General features: G+C 44.8%; 1 protein-coding gene across 1 annotated transcript in view; it reads left to right on the forward strand.

Annotated features, from left to right (window-relative positions):
• The window catches only part of ANOS1 (anosmin 1), a 425,810-nt gene that overhangs the window by 218,514 nt on the left and 189,341 nt on the right, over positions 1 to 17,955 (forward strand). The window contains exon 3 of the mRNA XM_069205001.1: positions 16,114 to 16,176. Within this exon, the coding sequence (XP_069061102.1) occupies positions 16,114 to 16,176 (63 nt within the window). The remainder of the gene's footprint in view (positions 1 to 16,113; positions 16,177 to 17,955) is intronic.

Raw genomic sequence — 17,955 nt, forward strand, 5'->3', positions numbered from 1 at the left:
GGGTGTGTGGGCAGGGGGAGGTTGGTGCTCGTGGTGGGGATTCATTCCTTGTCATTGAAAGGAAAAAACAAAATGAATTTCTAGCGAATATCATCTATTCAGAGTTTTGGCAGAATTGGCTTTGAGCAGGCATCTTTTCCTGCGTCTGTGCCATGTGTGGACACTTGCTGATAAATTATGGAAACGCGTATGGTTTAAGGAGCAGTAACCCTATTCGAGTGCTTGAATTATAATGATACAATTGTTGGTAGTTGAACAATCTGAGCACCAATAAAACAAGTGCAGTATTGGAGCACGGTAAGATCACTGGCTCATGGCACAACGTCGTTTACAATCCTTGTGAAAATTAAGGCACTAATTATGTGTCTGGTGGTTCTAGAACCGCCAGAATCGCGGTTGTGTTTGGACCACCGCCAATACGACGGTCCGACAGCCACATTATGACTTTGGTGAAAGCGCCACGGTCCGACCACCTGCACTGCCACTTTTTCACTGGCCGATAACCTGGCGGTGCCGGCGGTCTTAATCAGCTAGAGCAGCGTTGCCCTGGGGATTATGACTCCCATGTTCATCAGCTTTTGCATGTCGGTTGCACTGGGGTGCTGGGGGCCGTGTTGGGGCCCCTGCACTGCCCATGCACTTGGCATGGGAAGTGCCAGGGCCCCCATGGGCAGTCCAACCGCACTTTTCACTGCCTGAATTACAGGCAGTGAAAAGTGCAACGGGTGCTGTCACACCTGATGCACTGCAACATTGCCGCCAGCTTGATTACGAGCCGGTGTCAATGTTGTGGATAGTGTCCCTGTGGGCCAGTGGGCAGAAACTCCACCGTCGGCTAAACCCTAAGTGTTTATACCTTGCATGGAAAAGAGCTAGGCAGTGGTAGGAAAATGGCCCTTGTTGCAGTTACCCCCCCACGTTTTGCCTGATATTGATGCTGATTTGACTGAGAGTGTGCTGGGATCCTGCTAACCAGGCCCCAGCACCAATGGTACCAAGGGCCCTGTGACCAGGGAAGGTCCCTAAGGGCTGCAGCTTGTGTTGTGCCACCCTAAGGGACCCCTCACCTAACACATGCACACTGCCATTGCAGATTGTGTATGTTGGTGGGGAGAAAAAGGCAACGTCAACATGGCATCCCCCTCAGGGTGCCATGCACACAAAACACTGCCTGTAGCATAGATAAGTCACCCCTGTAGCAGGCCTTAAAGCCCTAAGGCAGGGTGCACTATACTATAGGTGAGGGCATAGCTGCTTGAGCAATATGCCCCTATAGTGTCTACGTTCATTCTGTAAGTACAGTGTGGCCATATTAAGTATATGGTCTGGGAGGTTGACAAAATATACTCCACAGTTCCATAATGGCTACACTGAATTCTGGGAAGTTTGGTATCATACTTCTCAGAATAAAAAACCCCCACTGATGCCAGTGTTGGATTTATTAAAAAATGCACACAGAGGGCATCTTAGAGATGCACCCTACTTTTTTACTCAATCCTTCAGTGCAGGACTGACTGGTCTGTGCCAGCCTGCCACTGAGAGATGAGTTTCTGACCACAGGGGGTTGAGAGCCTTTGTGCTCTCTGGGGCCAGAAACAAAGCCTGCACTGGGTGGAGGTGCTTCACACCTCCCCTGTGTATGAACTGTAACACCTAGCGGTCAGCCTCAAAGGGACAAGCTTTATATTACAATGCCCCAGGGCACTCCAGCTAGTGGAGATGCCAAGCCCCTGGACAAAGCCCCCACTTTTGGGGGCAAGTCCTGAGGGATAGTTAGGAAAAACAAGGAGGTCATCACCTCAGCCAGGACCACCTCTAAGGTGTACAGAACTGAAGTGGCCCCCTCCTTGCAGAATCCTCCATCTTGGTTTGGAGGATCAGGGCCAATAGGGATAGGAATGTGTCCCTCTCCCCAAAGGGAGTAAGCACAAGGAGGGTGTAGCCACCCTCGGACAGTAGCCATTAGTTACTGCCCTCTGACCCTTAGAACCCCCCTAAGTCTTGTATTTAAGTTCTCCCTGAACCAAGCTAGTCAGATTCCTGACGACCTCACAAGAAGAAGAAGAAGGACTGCTTAGCGGAAACCCCAGGAGAGAAGATAAGGAGACAGCAACTGACTTGGCCCCAGCACTACTGGCCTGTCTCCTGCTTCAAAGAACCTGCATAAGAAAATTGACGCGTCCTGGAGGTCCAGCGATCTCTGAAAAACCTCCAGAGAACTGCCTGCATCACAGAGGATCAAGAACTCTTGTGGACAGTGGCCCTGTCCAAAGAAGAACAGACGAAGAAACCTTTTCTAAAGGACTCCCACCTAACCCCAGAAGCGTGAGTCCTAACCACTCTGCACCCGATGCCCACGGCCGGAGCCCAGGTGGCCCAGCCGACCATAAAGGACCTCTTAGGCGACGGTGACCAAGAGCTCACCCTGGGTTGACCTCTCCACCCCTCCACGACGACACCTGCAGAGGGAATTCCGAGGACCCCCCTGACCGCGACCGCCCTGGACGAAGATAACCAATGCCAAAGGACCCACTCCACCCGCAGCCCCCAGGCCTTGGAGAAATCGACACCCGGTGCAGCGATAATCAGCTGGCGGCCCTCTTCCCTGTCTGACCGGTGGTGTGCCGCAGACAACCCACCCTGACCCTCGCCTGCAGCACCTGAGTGACCCCTGGGGTCTCCTCTTAGAGTTTCATTGTAAACCCGACGCCCTGTTTGCACCCTGCACCCGGCCGTCCCAGTGCCGCTGAGGGTGTGGGATTGGTGCCTACTTGGGGCCCCTCCATTGGTCGATCCCCCCTGTTCTGCCCTCTGAACCGCGGGTACTTACCTGCTGGTAGGCTGAATCCCGAGAACCCCTTGTCCCCATAGGAGCCCACGTTAAAATTGCTCACATTTGACATCTGCACCCGGCCAGCCCCGTGTTGCTGGTGGTGGGTGTTTGTGGTTGACTTGAACCCCCAACAGTGGATTACCTACAACCCGGAGACTGGAACTATAAGTCGTGTACTTAACTCCAAAACTGTACTTTATTTTCTTCCCCAGGAACTGTTCTGAAAGTGCACTGTGTCCACTTTTAAAACAGATATTCTCTGTTTTCTTAAAAACTGTTTACTTGACTAAAGTGAAACAAAGTTACATTTATGTCTATGCTAAGTACTTACCTCCAACAGTATTTACTTCTGAAGTGAGTCTTGTGGTTCTTGTAATAAAGTAACAAAAATATATTTTTCTATATAAAATCCTATTGGTCTGGAGTTGTCATTTAGTGTGTTTCTTCTATTACTTGTGTGTGTACAACAAATGCTTAACACTACCCTCTGATAAGCCTAACTGCTCAACCACACAGCTACAAGTAGAGCATTAGTATTATCTATTATTGCATCTCTTGGGGAACCCCTGGACCCTGTGCACACTATGGGGGTGATTCTAATTCTGGCGGGCGGCGGAGGCCGCCCGCCAGAATTCCGCCCCCATAATACCGCTCCGCGGTCAGAAGACCGCGGAGGGTATTATGAGTTTTTCCCTGGGCTGGCGGGCGGTCTCCAAAAGACCGCCCGCCAGCCCAGGGAAAAACTCCCTTCCCACGAGGATGCCGGCTCGTAATCGAGCCGGCGGAGTGGGAAGGTGCGACGGGTGCAGTAGCACCCGTCGCGTATTTCAGTGTCTGCAAGGCAGACACTGAAATACCTTGCGGGGCCCTCTTACGGGGGCCCCTGCCGTGCCCATGCCATTGGCATGGGCACGGCAGGGGCCCCCAGGGGCCCCGCGACCCCCCCTACCGCCATCCTGTTCATGGCGGCTTTCCCGCCATGAACAGGATGGCGGTAGGGGGGGTCAGAATCCTCATGGCTGCGGAGCGCGCTCCGCAGCCATGGAGGATTCAAACGAGCAGCGGAAAGTCGGCGGGAGACCGCTGACTTTCCGCTTCTGACCGTGGCTGAACCGCCGCGGTCAGAATGCTCGTTGGAGCACCGCCAGCCTGTTGGCGGTGCTCCCGTGGTCGGTGGCCCTGGCGGCCACCGGCCGCCAGGGTCAGAATGACCCCCTATATCTCATTTTGATATAGTATATACAGAGCGAGCTTCCTACAGCAGTTAATCACCCTACTCTGATCACTAACTTAAGAAGCTGTGGAAAAAGATGTGTACTTTTAATATTTGGTATTAATAGATGGAGGCATGGATGCTCTGGAAACTGCAGATAGTCACTTGAAATGTCCTGATTTTGTGATTCAGAGACATAAGCCTAGACCGAAACTGGGCAGTTTCTAAGTTACATTTTATAAAGTCCTTACATCACGGTTTCTATAGTGGGGATGTGGGCTGCTCTAGGCCCGTAGATATCACAATCTGTCAATGACTATCTCACTGCGCAGACGCTATGCGTTATAACTGGAAGTACATAATAGAGATATGTGAGCTGTATTTTACTTTGACTGAGGTCCGTTCTCACTGTAATTTTTTCTTTGAGATACTTGTTGCACTACTTTATGCTTCAAAATCAATAAAGAAAGATAAAAAATTTCATAGGCCTAGGTATTGAAGACATTTATGATTTCGTTCCCATTGATGAAAATCTCAGGATTGCATTAGGCAAAGTGAGCGTTGTCGTAGATCTGAATGTCCATGTCGGTTTTCAGTGATTCAGGGGTTTACAATATAGGCCCAGATTTGACTGATTCGTGACTGATCTTCAGGACAAGCACATGAGATACATTTATATACAATTAATCTAAACTGAATTCATTCACTATTTGTGGTTATCGTGGCAAACCAGCAATAGATCTGTCCTAGCTACTTTCTTGCAGAGGATTATCTGTATCCACAATAGTTTATGTTTCCTTTTTTTCTTAATGTGGCAAATTGCCTTTCAAGTGACCCGACATCACCTTAACAAACGGGATCTAAGAAGTTCTTTCGTGACTTACTGAACTACTCATACTTAACTGATTTATGTGTACGCTTATAAGCACATTACACATGGGATAATTGCAACTCTATGTGAATACCCAATCAAGTACTTTGTCGGTGTTCGTCATGTTTGCCTTTTCCAATTTAATTATGTCCTCACAGATACAATATAATTCCCCCACCACCAAGTCACATCTATGCCTGCAAAAAAAATCAGTGTATCTTTGAGAATTTTCTGCGTTCATAAGTAAAATATCTATGAAGAAGACCATCATATTTTGAGAATCACGTTCTGGAATATTCTGAATAGACATTCATATCTCTGAATTACACATGTGGCGAAATTGCACTGTTTGTGCCCCAGCAATGTTTTTAGGGTGTAGAGTTATACAACTTCTGACTGAAGCACTTGTTTAAGAAGATGGTAGCTTATTAAGTGGGGAGCTGGAACACCGTCCCAGATTGATGGTGATGTGCATGTGACATTGCAAAGGTGCTAATAAGTGGTAGTGGTGGTATTAAGTATGGGATTCTTTGGGCGGAGCATGCTGGGCTACAAGATGGCCGCAAGATGATTTAGATCTTCTGACCACCGGTAATCCTCATCGATCCTGCAGCCCCTAGACCGTTAAATGTGCATCATTTGGTCTCCTAGGCCACCCTCGACACTTGGTAGCCCATAATCACCAAACTTGTAAAGCTCACAGTGGCCTGCTCGCCGGAGCTGCATAATGGAACAGGGGCCTGGCATGGAACTCGTCATGGCCTGTGAATGCCACAGGAGTGGCAGCGCGGGCGTTGGAGATTTGTGACTTCCCCACGGGGGCAATTGAAGAGCTGTGGTGGCCCGCTGGGGTTCAGGTGCTCCGCGCTGAGGGGCTCACAGACTACTCAGGTGTTTGGCTGTGGGACTTGGAAGAGGAGCGGCTCTTGATGGGATTGCGCCTAACCCGAGCCTTGCGAGGTGGGCTGAGCACAGATACTCCAGCGGGTGAGAGCCCATGGCAGATGCTATGTGAGAGCCTTGCTGCCGACACTGCTCTGCGGAGTGTCTGTGGTTTCTCCCCAGCTGGCCTCTCTGAGGCATGACCTCTTACTGTTTTTTGGGCCTCCAAACGAGTGCTTGACTCATACTACGGTGAGGGGACTGTTTCTGCTGGCCCGTGCCTCAACTGCATCAGGAGGAGCGCCGCAGCCTGGCCAGGGCAGCGACAGTGAGTACCTACACAACCAATTTGCATAGATACCACCAGACATTTGCATACCAGACCTCTGATTCTTGCAGCACTCCTCCCCTCCCCCTTAAATCTACTGGGTCATTTGTGCAAAGCTAAAATATATTAGGGGTACTACTGGTGACATATCCGCTGTTTTGTGCTACTCAGACCACTAAGTCAGCTGTACTTGAGGATAGGGCTGTGAGTTGTGAATTGCTGGGTATGCTGTGATATATCACTCCTTCTTGTTCTCCAGCGTTCAGTACCCTCCCTGCTTGCTTCATGAGGACTAGGGGCAGTGCTTTAAATACATCACTTTACTCCAAGACTCTTACTCTTCATCAAGGATCATTGATAAACAAGCAGAGCATTCTTGTAAAGAACAACAGCATCAAAGCAATGTCATCAGAGTCATCATAGCATAGCATATAAACAAGCAGTCCATGTTCAATCTCCTGAAGAGTCTGCTGCCAATCCACAGCTAGAGTTCCCAGTGACTCCACCTTGCACCCTATACTGTAAATCCGAAGGCTAACGATACCACATACACTAAGAGTAGCCAAACTAAAGACAACACTAAAAAAACAGATTCTGGTGGGTATAGCCCAGATGAATGTCTAGTGGACTCTTGGACCAGAGGTAGTAAGCACTGGGCTTGTGGACATGGACAAATGCTGTGCTCATGGAAAGAGGAGGCACTGCCTGGTCATAGACAAAGCCCTGTACTCAGAGCCCCGAGCATGCATGCACAGGACATAAACAAAGAGCACTGAATTCGTCCCTGTGACCAGATCCAACTGGTCATGACCAGAGGTTGTTAGCAGTAGACAAAGAAAGCACATTTACAGTATAATTCCGGCACGGCAGTCATTAAAGTTTAGTTTGACAACTGCCTAGAATCCAAAATGCAATCCATATTAAATCCCTGAAAAAAGCTTCTGTGGGTGTTCCTAATGTCTACTTAGCTCAGTAATTAGCAACATCCTAAAAATATAACAATTCCGGGGGAAACTTCTGTCAATAGGACTTCATGCTTATGGTACAAAACCTAATGCACTGAAATTCCACGGTTCTGTTTAACTATCCAGCAATGAAGGCCGCCAGTTCAATGCTCATGATCTCACACATGAGTTCAAATGTGACATCACTGCTAATATCACAGGTGACACAACATATGATTTGCCCATTGGCTTCATGTCTGCCATCATTCAAGCAGCAGAAAATTGCACTTTGTAAAACATTTGCCGATGACGCAAGTTTATCATCTTTGCTGTTTATATTCTATGCAGGGACCTGTAGAATTTCACGTGCGTACTGAAGTCCTCCATTTGTATGTAACGATATACATTATTTGTGAACAAATCCTTAACCTAGATGTTAACAATAGTACTTCAGAAGCCAAATGCGTCTAATGTGTTTAATAAGTGTTTTGCTTATGCTCATAACTGCAGGAACCTATTTGTAACAATCCTGTTATCCTGAGGCCATTTAGTTATTTCCAGTGATAGTTTAGTCTTGTATCAGTACCTAAATGTAGGTATTTAAATGTGACTCCAAATGCAACTGTCCTCCTCCTTTGTCTATTCTGCAAGAGGAGATCTAGACCCTGACCGTGGCACTGGTGACTTAGATTGCATTTAATCTCTTAAATAATCTCTATTGTAAGTAGAATTATAAATAAGCTTTCTTCACTGTATATTCTTGAAGAGGACACCTATTTGTGGATAATTATATTGGAGTCTTCCAACTGCATTCAGTGTCTGGAAGGATCTCTACTTGCAAATAGATCATCAGCAGCCATTATTCCAGGCTAGGCTTCTCCAACGAGAAGCTCATGAGCTACTGGTACTCTCCAGCTACCTGTAAGTAGCTCTCCAATATGCATCCCAGCCTACTAAACTAGAAGCTTTTGCTTTGTTGAATTATTGTACATATCCCAAAGTTGAAAAAGTACTATTTGACGTTTCAATTATGCTTATCTGGGGAGTCTTATTACTAATATTATTACATTGCTGTTGGGGGTGGTCATGTATTAATCATAAAGAGGCATTCCGAATTCAAAAAGCATTTTTCGCATTGCTGCTAGCAACCTTGCCTGATGAAATGAGGTGAACGCTGCTTGTAATCTTGCATGAGAGGGCCACTAATTTAACAATGTCTGATTAGGTCACTGTTACCACACTAAATATTAGTAGCTTAGGATGATTTTCATTTACTAAAAGTAGCTCTTATTACAGAAAAGGTTGGAGAGCCCTGATCTATGCTAACTCTGTGGGAGGACATCAAGTGGCTAATCGTGGTTATTGTCACGTGTGATGCCACTGTGGCATTAGAGGCTGTTATAGTTATGGTTTTAGAGCACAATTATCAGACTTCAACTGAAGTTTTTTTTGGGGCCTAACACGGCCGGCCAAACAGACAGGTGCACTTAAGGTGCACAAACCACTCCTCCCTTCAGCCTAGCCCCGCTCTATCTTGCTGCCTCAGCTAAAAATAAAATTGTAATAACAGCCCGTTATTATCATTTTATTTTCTGATCAAAACAGCGGGCGCGCTCCTCCTCCTTAGCGGAGGAGCCACCACTGGAAATGATATTATAAATGCACACTTCAGTAGTACAACGGAAATGCTCAACTACACTCCGCTACCATGCAGCTTCATTGAAAACTTTTGTCTTCTCGCACAACTCTTCAATTTAGTGTTTATTACTTCTGCCTTAACATTGCAACAAAGACCACGGACCCATGGTTATGTACTGCATTCTAATGAGCACTTCTGAACAATAAACAGGTAGCAGAAATATACAGCTCTGATAAATGTATAGGCACTTTGACCAATACTAAGGGCCAGATCTACAAGAAAGTAGTGCACTGGTCCTGATGCGCCACATATCTTGTGCCACCCCTGCCCCTCCTAAAGACACCGTGGTTGCGCTGTATTTACAATACGGAAACACCATGGCGCACGTTTCCACAATCGCTCCATAATTTATGATGCTATTGTGGTGCTTTGCTGGATTAGTGCATAAATTATGGCGCTAGTGCAGCAAGGCACTTGGAAGGCCCATAGGCTACTATGGGCCCGCCACTTTAGCGCCTGCCTCTAGCAGGTATTAAAAATGACAGAAAAAGGGTTGCATGTGTTGCAACGCCCCCTTGCATACATTATACTAGCGCAGGTATAATGTGGCGCAAAGGGTTACAAAGTTGCACAATGGCAGCATTGCACCACTTTGTAAATATGGCAAAGGAGAATAGCCTCCTTAACGCCACATTAGTGTAAAGAAATGACACCAGTGTGGTGCTAAGAGTCCGCTAGGGCCTTGTAAATCTGGCACTAAGGGCCATATGTACGAACACTTTTTCCGATAGACACAGAATGGGTAAAAACCTTTGCTACATCTGGCCCTAAATCTACTAAAACTAATGAACACCAATATGCGAGCTAGAAAACAGAAATGTAAGCATCTCCCTTGTCAATCATCCAAGAGAATGAGATTTAATGACCCCTTTGCAAATCGCCACAATTCATGACTTAATTATGTAACACAGCCAGCCCTTAAGCAGCTCATACCATCAACCAGGCCTAAAGACTGCAATGATACTCAAGGTTGTCCTCAGCACCCTTGCAGCCTTAAAATGATTTAGCCTACAGTCATTCTTAAATTCGATTGATATTTTTTGTTGCATATGTTTTATTTTACTTAATAGTCTTAGTGTCATAGTTTATACTCGGCTGCCTCAGGATTACATCCACCCTGCCGGGATGTCTAGCTATTCTTATTTTTGAATCAGTGTAAGTTAACAAATGTTTATTTTTTCAAAATCGGCCTCCTTTAACCATATGGTTGTTGCATCATCCATTGGTTTGAGACAGTGTCAGTCACATAATGGAGCAGACCAGAGGAATATTTCTCTCACACCATCATGACATTGGTCATTGGTTGTGTCTTTACACCTCCTACAGAGTCCTTCCGTTGGATTATATGAGGTACACTGATTTCAGAAACAGCAGCAGCTGACAGGGCGTATTTGTTGAATCTGGAAACCATCGTAAAAAATGCATCCACTACTAAGAACAACACATTATGGATGTTACCAAACTATACGATAAGTACGACTTTGTAAATATAGTGTAACATTTGTCAGATCTTATTGTGAAAACGTTTCTCATGTGTAAACCAAAGATAAATATTAATCTTCATTTGTATGAATATGTAGGGAAATAGTGCAGTACTTCAATGATGCACTTTAAAATATGTGTAACAATTTATTTATCGTTTTCCATGACAAGAAATACTGTAGATAAACACCCGAAAACCGCAAAGTGGAAACAATACACAGTTCAGGATATTGCATCAGAGTAATGTTGAAGGGGTGGTAGTAGAATCATTTCCCAGAATTATACAAGGAGATTGTGGTTGTCAGGTGGGGATAGGGTATATCCACTCGTATGGGATTATGAAGGGGCCCTTTTTCACGAATTAAGGCCTTTGAGACCGTGGTGTAGATCACACTCAGGAAAGGGGGTGTGCAGCGGAAGATCTTTGGTCATCTAGTTCAATAGATAGTGAATAGTTTAAGAGAGATTGCCAGATGTGTTTCGGCCGTTCAGTAGAGGCTATTAAAGTTGCGTAAACTTCACTTGTCGTATCACAGTATACCATGCTGTTTATCCAGGCCTTGATGGTGAGGCAGATTCCATTGCCCAGTGTAATGCCATCTCTCTTTTAGCTTAAATATGCGAATACTGCTACATAGTTCATAAGCGCCAGGAGTGGATCTGGCTCAAACCTCCTCTCTGTCATTCGGTAAAGGCAGTCGAACACTTCAGTCTGGTAAGTGCCGATGTGTGGGCACGTCCATGTCAAATGAGAGAAGTCAGCCTCAGGTGCTCTGCATTTAGAGCAATGGGAGGATGGTTTTTTTTTGGGCCAGGCTGCTGGGGGTCGTGTATGCTCGGTGTAAGAATTTGAAATGAAGGAGTTTATGTTGGTGATTAGGTGAGACTAGCTTTGTCTGTGAACAGTAGTAGTACCATTCCTTGTCTGTAGAAGGATGATCCAGGTTGTGGTCCCATGATGCCCTGACGTTCATATATACTTGAGAGCTATGCATGCACAGTAAAGTTTAGAGACCAATCGGTTCTCTTCTGTGTCTGATATCAATAATGTCAAAAGGATGAAATTGTCTGGGGCCAGGGAATCCGAGGAAATGCGTGTCTGCTTGGTGCTATGTATGCGCCGGAGTATAAAATGGTCAATATAGATACATATGCAAACCTGTTATCTGCATGTGTGAAAACGTGGCCTTCAGGAATAATATTGCCTATCGTGCAATTCATGAGAAGTCAGCGTATGGTGGACCACTTAATGCGGGGTAAAGGGCAGCCATGAAATATATGCCAGAGTGAGTACAGAGGAATACAGGAGGCCATTACCCAGGATATGGCAGAACTTCCTCAATGCCAAGCTCATGGTGGATAATGTCTATGTGTTGGAAGGGTCCATTTTAAGGCCTTGTGGTAGGAGAGATCTCAGTAGGGTGACTCCCGCTTAATCGTGTTCAAGCTTAGCGTGTGGAAGGTGGCCATCTGGGTGATACCCGTGAAATATGAATTGACACTGCTCAGAGTAATATATTTGGAAATCTGGGACCCTGAACTCGCCCTGATCATAGAGTAGAACAAGTGTGTTCTACTTAATCCGTAGTCTGCAGCCGGCCCAAACAAGTCTCAACAGCAATCCTCTTAATGTGAGGAAAAAGGAATTGGTTAGATGTATGGGTATGTTTAGAAATAAATATAAGCAGAGTAGGACCACCTTTTTCATAATGGCGATGCGGCCCACCATGGGAGTGATGCAGCCATCATTCAGTTTGTACTGTAAGTTTGTGAATGACAGGGAAATAATTAAGATGCATCACCTGTTCTTTGTCCCAGTGTAAAACAATACCCAGATATTTAGTGGAGACTTCGCACCACTTGAGTGGGAACACCCAAGGTGCGGGTGTGGTGATGTCTGTAAGAAAGAATAATTCTGATTTCACCCACTTAATACTTAATATGTAGGCTAGAGAAGCACCAACTCTAATGATTTTGCGAACAACAGGGGCAAGGTTATCTGAGGGATTGTGGATAAACAGTAATATATTGTCCACATACATGATATGAGTAAGGGTCCCAGGCAAAACTGGTGGCTAAGGTGCATATGATGTTCTTTTAAGTGGTAGAGCTGGGGATCTATAGCGATTATAAACATTTCTAGCCATAGGGGGCAGCCCTGTCTTGTACCCCTGGTAAAGGCAAAAGGTTCGGACATAGAGCTATTTACCAGTAGCCAAGATGCTGGGTCAGAGTAATGGAGCATGATTATGGTGATGAAGCCCCTAGAGAGCCCAAGTTTCTGCAATGTCACATGGACAAAGGGCCTCTCTAGTGAGTCTTCTCTGCACCTCCGGGGAGACTCTGTTGAGCACTGCAAAAACAGTACGCAGATTGAGGTAGGTGGACCTGTGGGTAAAGAACCTGGTTTAGATAGGCGAGATTATCTGATCCATCGATAGGCACAGCCTGGTAGATACCACCTTGGTTAGGATCTTGTTATCAACATTTAGCAGGCACATAATCATTGATTCATGCAGTGAGGGCGGTAAGTGTCCAACATCAAGAGTCTTGGAGTACATGTCTAACAAACATGGGGCCAGCAGGTGCCTACAGGTCTTCTAAAAAGGCACCTGCGAGGCCGTCATGGCCTGGGGCTTTGGAGCCGTTGAGGGAGCTGATAGCCTGGATTATCTCCTCACCAGAGATAGGTTCCCTCAGGAATTGATGCGGCGCTTGGGTAATCCATACCATCGCAATTTCATCTAGGTATGTCTTCTGCACATCAATATCACGGGTAACCTAGAGAAGTACAGGTGCTTATAATATGAAATTAGTGCGTAGATTACATCCTTATTAAAGGAGACCCTTCCCCCTCCCTCCAGGTGTAGCTCTGTTAGCCGTAGGAGAAGGGAAATGTATGGCCCGGGAGTTCGCCCTCCCCTTATCTGCGGCCTCTCACATATTTGTCCAGATATGTAGTTTCTCTTTCAGCCAGGGGTCAAAGGTGCATTCTTAAATAATTAACATAGGGTTTTCATTAGGGAAAGTCATTTTCCAAGATGGCCGCTTGTTTACTTTACATGGACACTACACAATATGGCTCATTTGGGAGGTGCACTCTTTCTCCATCAGCTCACAGTAAAGGCATTCTGGGCCACTGATGAAGCATCCTTATGATCTCCATTGCCACTTTGTGCCCCTGGTCACCCTCACATGGAGGTGAGCGCTTGTAGATAGATTTTTTTATTTATTATGTGGTTGACAAGACTCACCTAAGAGTCTGGCCATAACTTGGCCACATAATTTATTTTTTGTTTTACATATGGGCCTGGTCGAACCCCAAGATGGCCATTCCAAAAGTCTCACAGAATCACTGCTTTTGTTGTATACCTTTCAAGTCTTTGGAATGGCCATGCTGGGAACTGTCATTCTAGTTTGGAAGAGAAAACCACTGCTTTACTCACAGATGTCTGGGTCACCTTGCAGGCAACAGACCGTGCTGCCTTTTTATTCTTGAAACCTTAGCTTACAAGCTTATCTTCTATTAGGACTTATTCACCACCACATAAAATTATGAAAGTTGACCGTTGTGCTTTAGGGTGCAGTCTCAATTACAATAATGAACTCTGTGTTTTAAGATCATTTATAACTCTATTAGGAGACTCATACGGTTTATACCCATACCTTCATGGAACAATGACACCAGACTGCAATCTAAGAAGTGCTACATTGCAATGTGGATACCTGTGGTTTTACTTTTAAGGTTTAGATTTTCACTTTGGTTTATTTATTGGTCGTTTTCTTGCTTTTCTTTGTTAGTATCACTATCTATTCCATTAGGTCTGCCCCACAGACTAAGGAATGGAAACAGCACATTAAAGGCGGACCTGTTGACTTTGCTGTTAGTTGTTTCATTTGCTAGCACTCTTCTCCATACAATGTGTGTTTGTGTTCTTTTGCTTTATTTGTAAGCCCTGATTGCTAGTTCTAGGAATGTTAGATTAATTGTGTAAAACAAAGACAGTCACTGAGAGACAAGGAATGTGGTCAGATCACTGAGAATCAAAACATTTTGCTCTTAGAAGGGGCGTCTCAGGATGGGTTTACCAGAATACAAGCATTTTATCTTTCTACTTTTGGAGTGAGGTATCATAATTGCTGATTTTCTAACTAAAGTGAACTAAAAGTGGTTTGTTGGCAGAGACTTTAGGTTGTAGTACGACCTTACATGATGTTGGTATCTCAACTGATGTAGAAAGACTGAGAAAGGTGAATTCTGTGCTAGAATTTTTTTTCTCCTAACCAAGGGATATTGTACAAACACGGATACAACAAGCCCCCATTAAGCTGAGTGATCACTACATCAAGCTCACCAGGACTTGCACTATATGTATTACTTCGAGTTGCTATCACTTTTACTGGCACAATTTCTTTTCTAACTCCAATCTTAGCAATTTCCTACCATGCTAACTGAAAGTAATGTCAAGTCAAGGAAAAGATCAGGGTTTATCTATTGATCTACTCCCTGTAATAGTGTTGAAGTAATATGTTGCAACTTCCTAAACTAGTTAATCCAGAGCAACAGGGATGTAACTCTTCATCTTTGGTTCGCAGATCTCAGTGATTCATAAAGAAGGCTTCCAGTGATCAAATGTGATTGCAGCAGTTTTGAGGGCCATGGTCATTTCCTGCTTCAAAAGGTTCATTAGGTGTTGTCTTATAATATGACTCAGAATCAGAGTTGGAAGTCTGGATCTGTGGCACACGACACACCAGTTCCCTTATTTCTTTTTGTTAAAGGACAACTGTATTGGTCAATTCTGATAGCTGAGATGCCTCAGCTGAAGTGGAAGCAAAGGCATCTCCTATGCTCTGAAGCTGAGGGAAAGAAATACAGCTAAACGAAATACTAACCACCTTGCCTGTGTTCCTACTGCCTGAAAAAAATGGAAATGTCTGCAATGAATCTGGAAGTGTGAAGGAAGCTTGGAAGCCGATGTTGGCATTAATTGACTTAGTCACTTGAAGCTCTATGATAACAAAGATGATTTTTTAGGGATATTGTACGGGTGTCACCAGCTGAGCCGTGGAGTGTGTGCTTTTAATGAACTGGTATAAAAATGGTTGCATAAAGTGCAGTCTGCCTATTACTAAAATTTTTATTTCAGAAGCACTTTATTTTTTTTTTATCTTGAAACCTAAATCTTTTTGTACTTTCCTGGAAGCCCATTTTGTGTGTGCTATGTATGTTTAAAATAATGACATACCTATTCACAGTACTTTCTTACAGATGCTGGGACCTCTTGCACAAAAAATACACAAGTAACTATTCCCACTGCACCAACCAGGATTCGAATTTGTGGCTATTTAGGTTAAACTCATAGACGTCTGTAGTGATTGCATTAACCAATAGAGGTTTCACAACACAAGCTAGTGCATTCCCCACTCATTAGTTTAACTTGCATTTATTCTTAATTTAAGGTGTGCGTTATTTTAGATGCAGTTGCCTGAAGGGAAGGTGAAACGCCAACATAATAGTTATACAATATTTTGTTCTTTAAGTCTGTGCCTTAGACCCCATCCTGTGCTCATTGACCCTGGCTTTTTCCTTTTTTTTTAATGCACTTCGACGGCTGCCTAGAATACAGTGTTTGAAACCAAAAGACAGAGTTTCATATGGAGTAATTGCCAAGTCATGACTGCTTAAATATAGCTGTATAATTAACCTGCCGACAAAGCCCTTAGGCGCATTACCTGAAGTTTAGACTACATTATATTAAGTGCAAATTAAACTGCAAGAAAACAAAAACGTGTCTAATAATGTTAGCACCTCAGTTGGGTGCACCATTCTAATAATCCATTTTCGTGTCTTTCATTAGTGTCTGGAGCCGTGCAAAGAATCATGGGATTTGAAGAAGAACCACTGCCAAGATTTCTGTGAGGTATGTTAGTCTCGAGGCATTTGCTGCGCCTGGCTTGTGTGCACGTGCAAGTCAAGATGTGTTAGCTCTCGCATATATTTTTAGAGCACTGAAAGAACTCAGACCGCTGAGAGCAATTTCTTTTAATTTTAATTCTTAAGTGTCCGTTGGAATCAGAAGTAAGTCACATCTGTTTAAAAAGCAAGGCATAACTTTGTGAATTAGACCCAAAATCAATTAACAAAAACTAATTTGCATACAGCAGTCTAATGGGCAGGCAGCGCCTCTTTGATTGAAGTCACAATGAAAAACGAGATGGTACTTCGTGTTCTTAAAATAAAAGTCAATTTCAGTCTGTACAGCTATTCCATACCCACCACATTTTCTTGTGCTCAAGAGGTAGCCTTAATTTGTCCCTTTCATGTAAAGCCTGAATGCCCCTAGCCCACAGGGACCCCGTAAACTACAAATCTAGTGCTGTTTAGGGACACCATCCCCTATGATAGGAGCTGGTCTGAATTGGTCTCCCAACCCCTAGTGTCAAGAAGATAGCGCCCTTCAACCTTCCTGCTCGTCGTGCCTGGTGGCAGTGTGTGTATTGTGTTTAGGATTCAGTAGATGCACTATGTATGTATCAATAGTGATTCCGACTTGACTCCTCATTAAAAATGTTCATTGACTTTGGGTAAACATGGCCTCTTCATGTTTATAATTTTTTAATAAAAGGAACTGTTTATAACCATTATCTGGGTTGCATTCAAGGTTTTTCGTAGAGACACAGGGAATGTAATCAGATCACTGTAACTGGGGAACGGGAGATGGAGGATGGCTCCTGCCTACAGTAAAATTATCAAATATGAGACAGCTTATCAACCACTACTTCCTTCTGTCTATGCTTTCCTATGTATCCCCTCCTTCCTTTGTTGTCATTCACGGCGGAAAGGCATTCGTAAGGTACCCGCCACATCAGATGACTGGAGAATGAATATTCCTCTTGGAACATTGGTGCAAGCCACTAAATGGCATTCTGGGATTAGGACTCCTCCACCCAGCATCCTCTTGGAGGAGGGACGATGTCCTCTGTATTGGCAAACGGCAATGGGCTCCTACCAAACTGTAAAGGACTAGGAACTAAAGCCTGTCACCAGCACCTTGAAGGCATACATAACTCAGACCTGCAGAGACTATGCTGAGGTGTTGCCTAACTATGGAGCTGCTCCATAGCTGTTTTTTCAAGTCAGGTAGCAAGATGGATATCTACTAAAGGTATTTTAGAACACCCTGCTGTTGACCCTGCCTAGGTAGAAGTCACCAGACAGTCAGTCCGGAGGGTTGGACACATAGTGCCACATAATACCACTTTACCCCTCACCAGAGACTGGCTGTGGGCTATTTAAAGATGACCCATTCTGCAGTGAAGGTAAGATGAGTGGAGCCCTTCCCAAGCCAGTATTCTCCATTTTTGTGTCATTTGGTGGTTTCACCATTGTTAAACCTTCTCACTTGCCCTTTTCTGTCACTCATTTGCATCCTTTCACTGTGGTGTGAGCACGAGCCGATACCTAGCCTCCGTGACCATGGTATTGAAAGAAACATTCCCAAGTCTAACTATAGGGCCCTCTTTCTGCACAGATATACAGCGTCCTTCTGGTTGATGTGCAGTTTGAATCCACATAACTTGAAGTGGGTCCTGCATGAAACTGGTGTATCTGTGTGTGCCTCTGGGTGCACACTCTGCGGCCCCCTATGGTCAAGCTGCTGTGAACACTCCTTCAATAATGAGACCTGTCCCCCCAGGTG

The sequence above is a fragment of the Pleurodeles waltl genome, chromosome 8 (genome assembly GCF_031143425.1).
Source record: "Pleurodeles waltl isolate 20211129_DDA chromosome 8, aPleWal1.hap1.20221129, whole genome shotgun sequence".
Taxonomy (NCBI): domain Eukaryota; kingdom Metazoa; phylum Chordata; class Amphibia; order Caudata; family Salamandridae; genus Pleurodeles; species Pleurodeles waltl.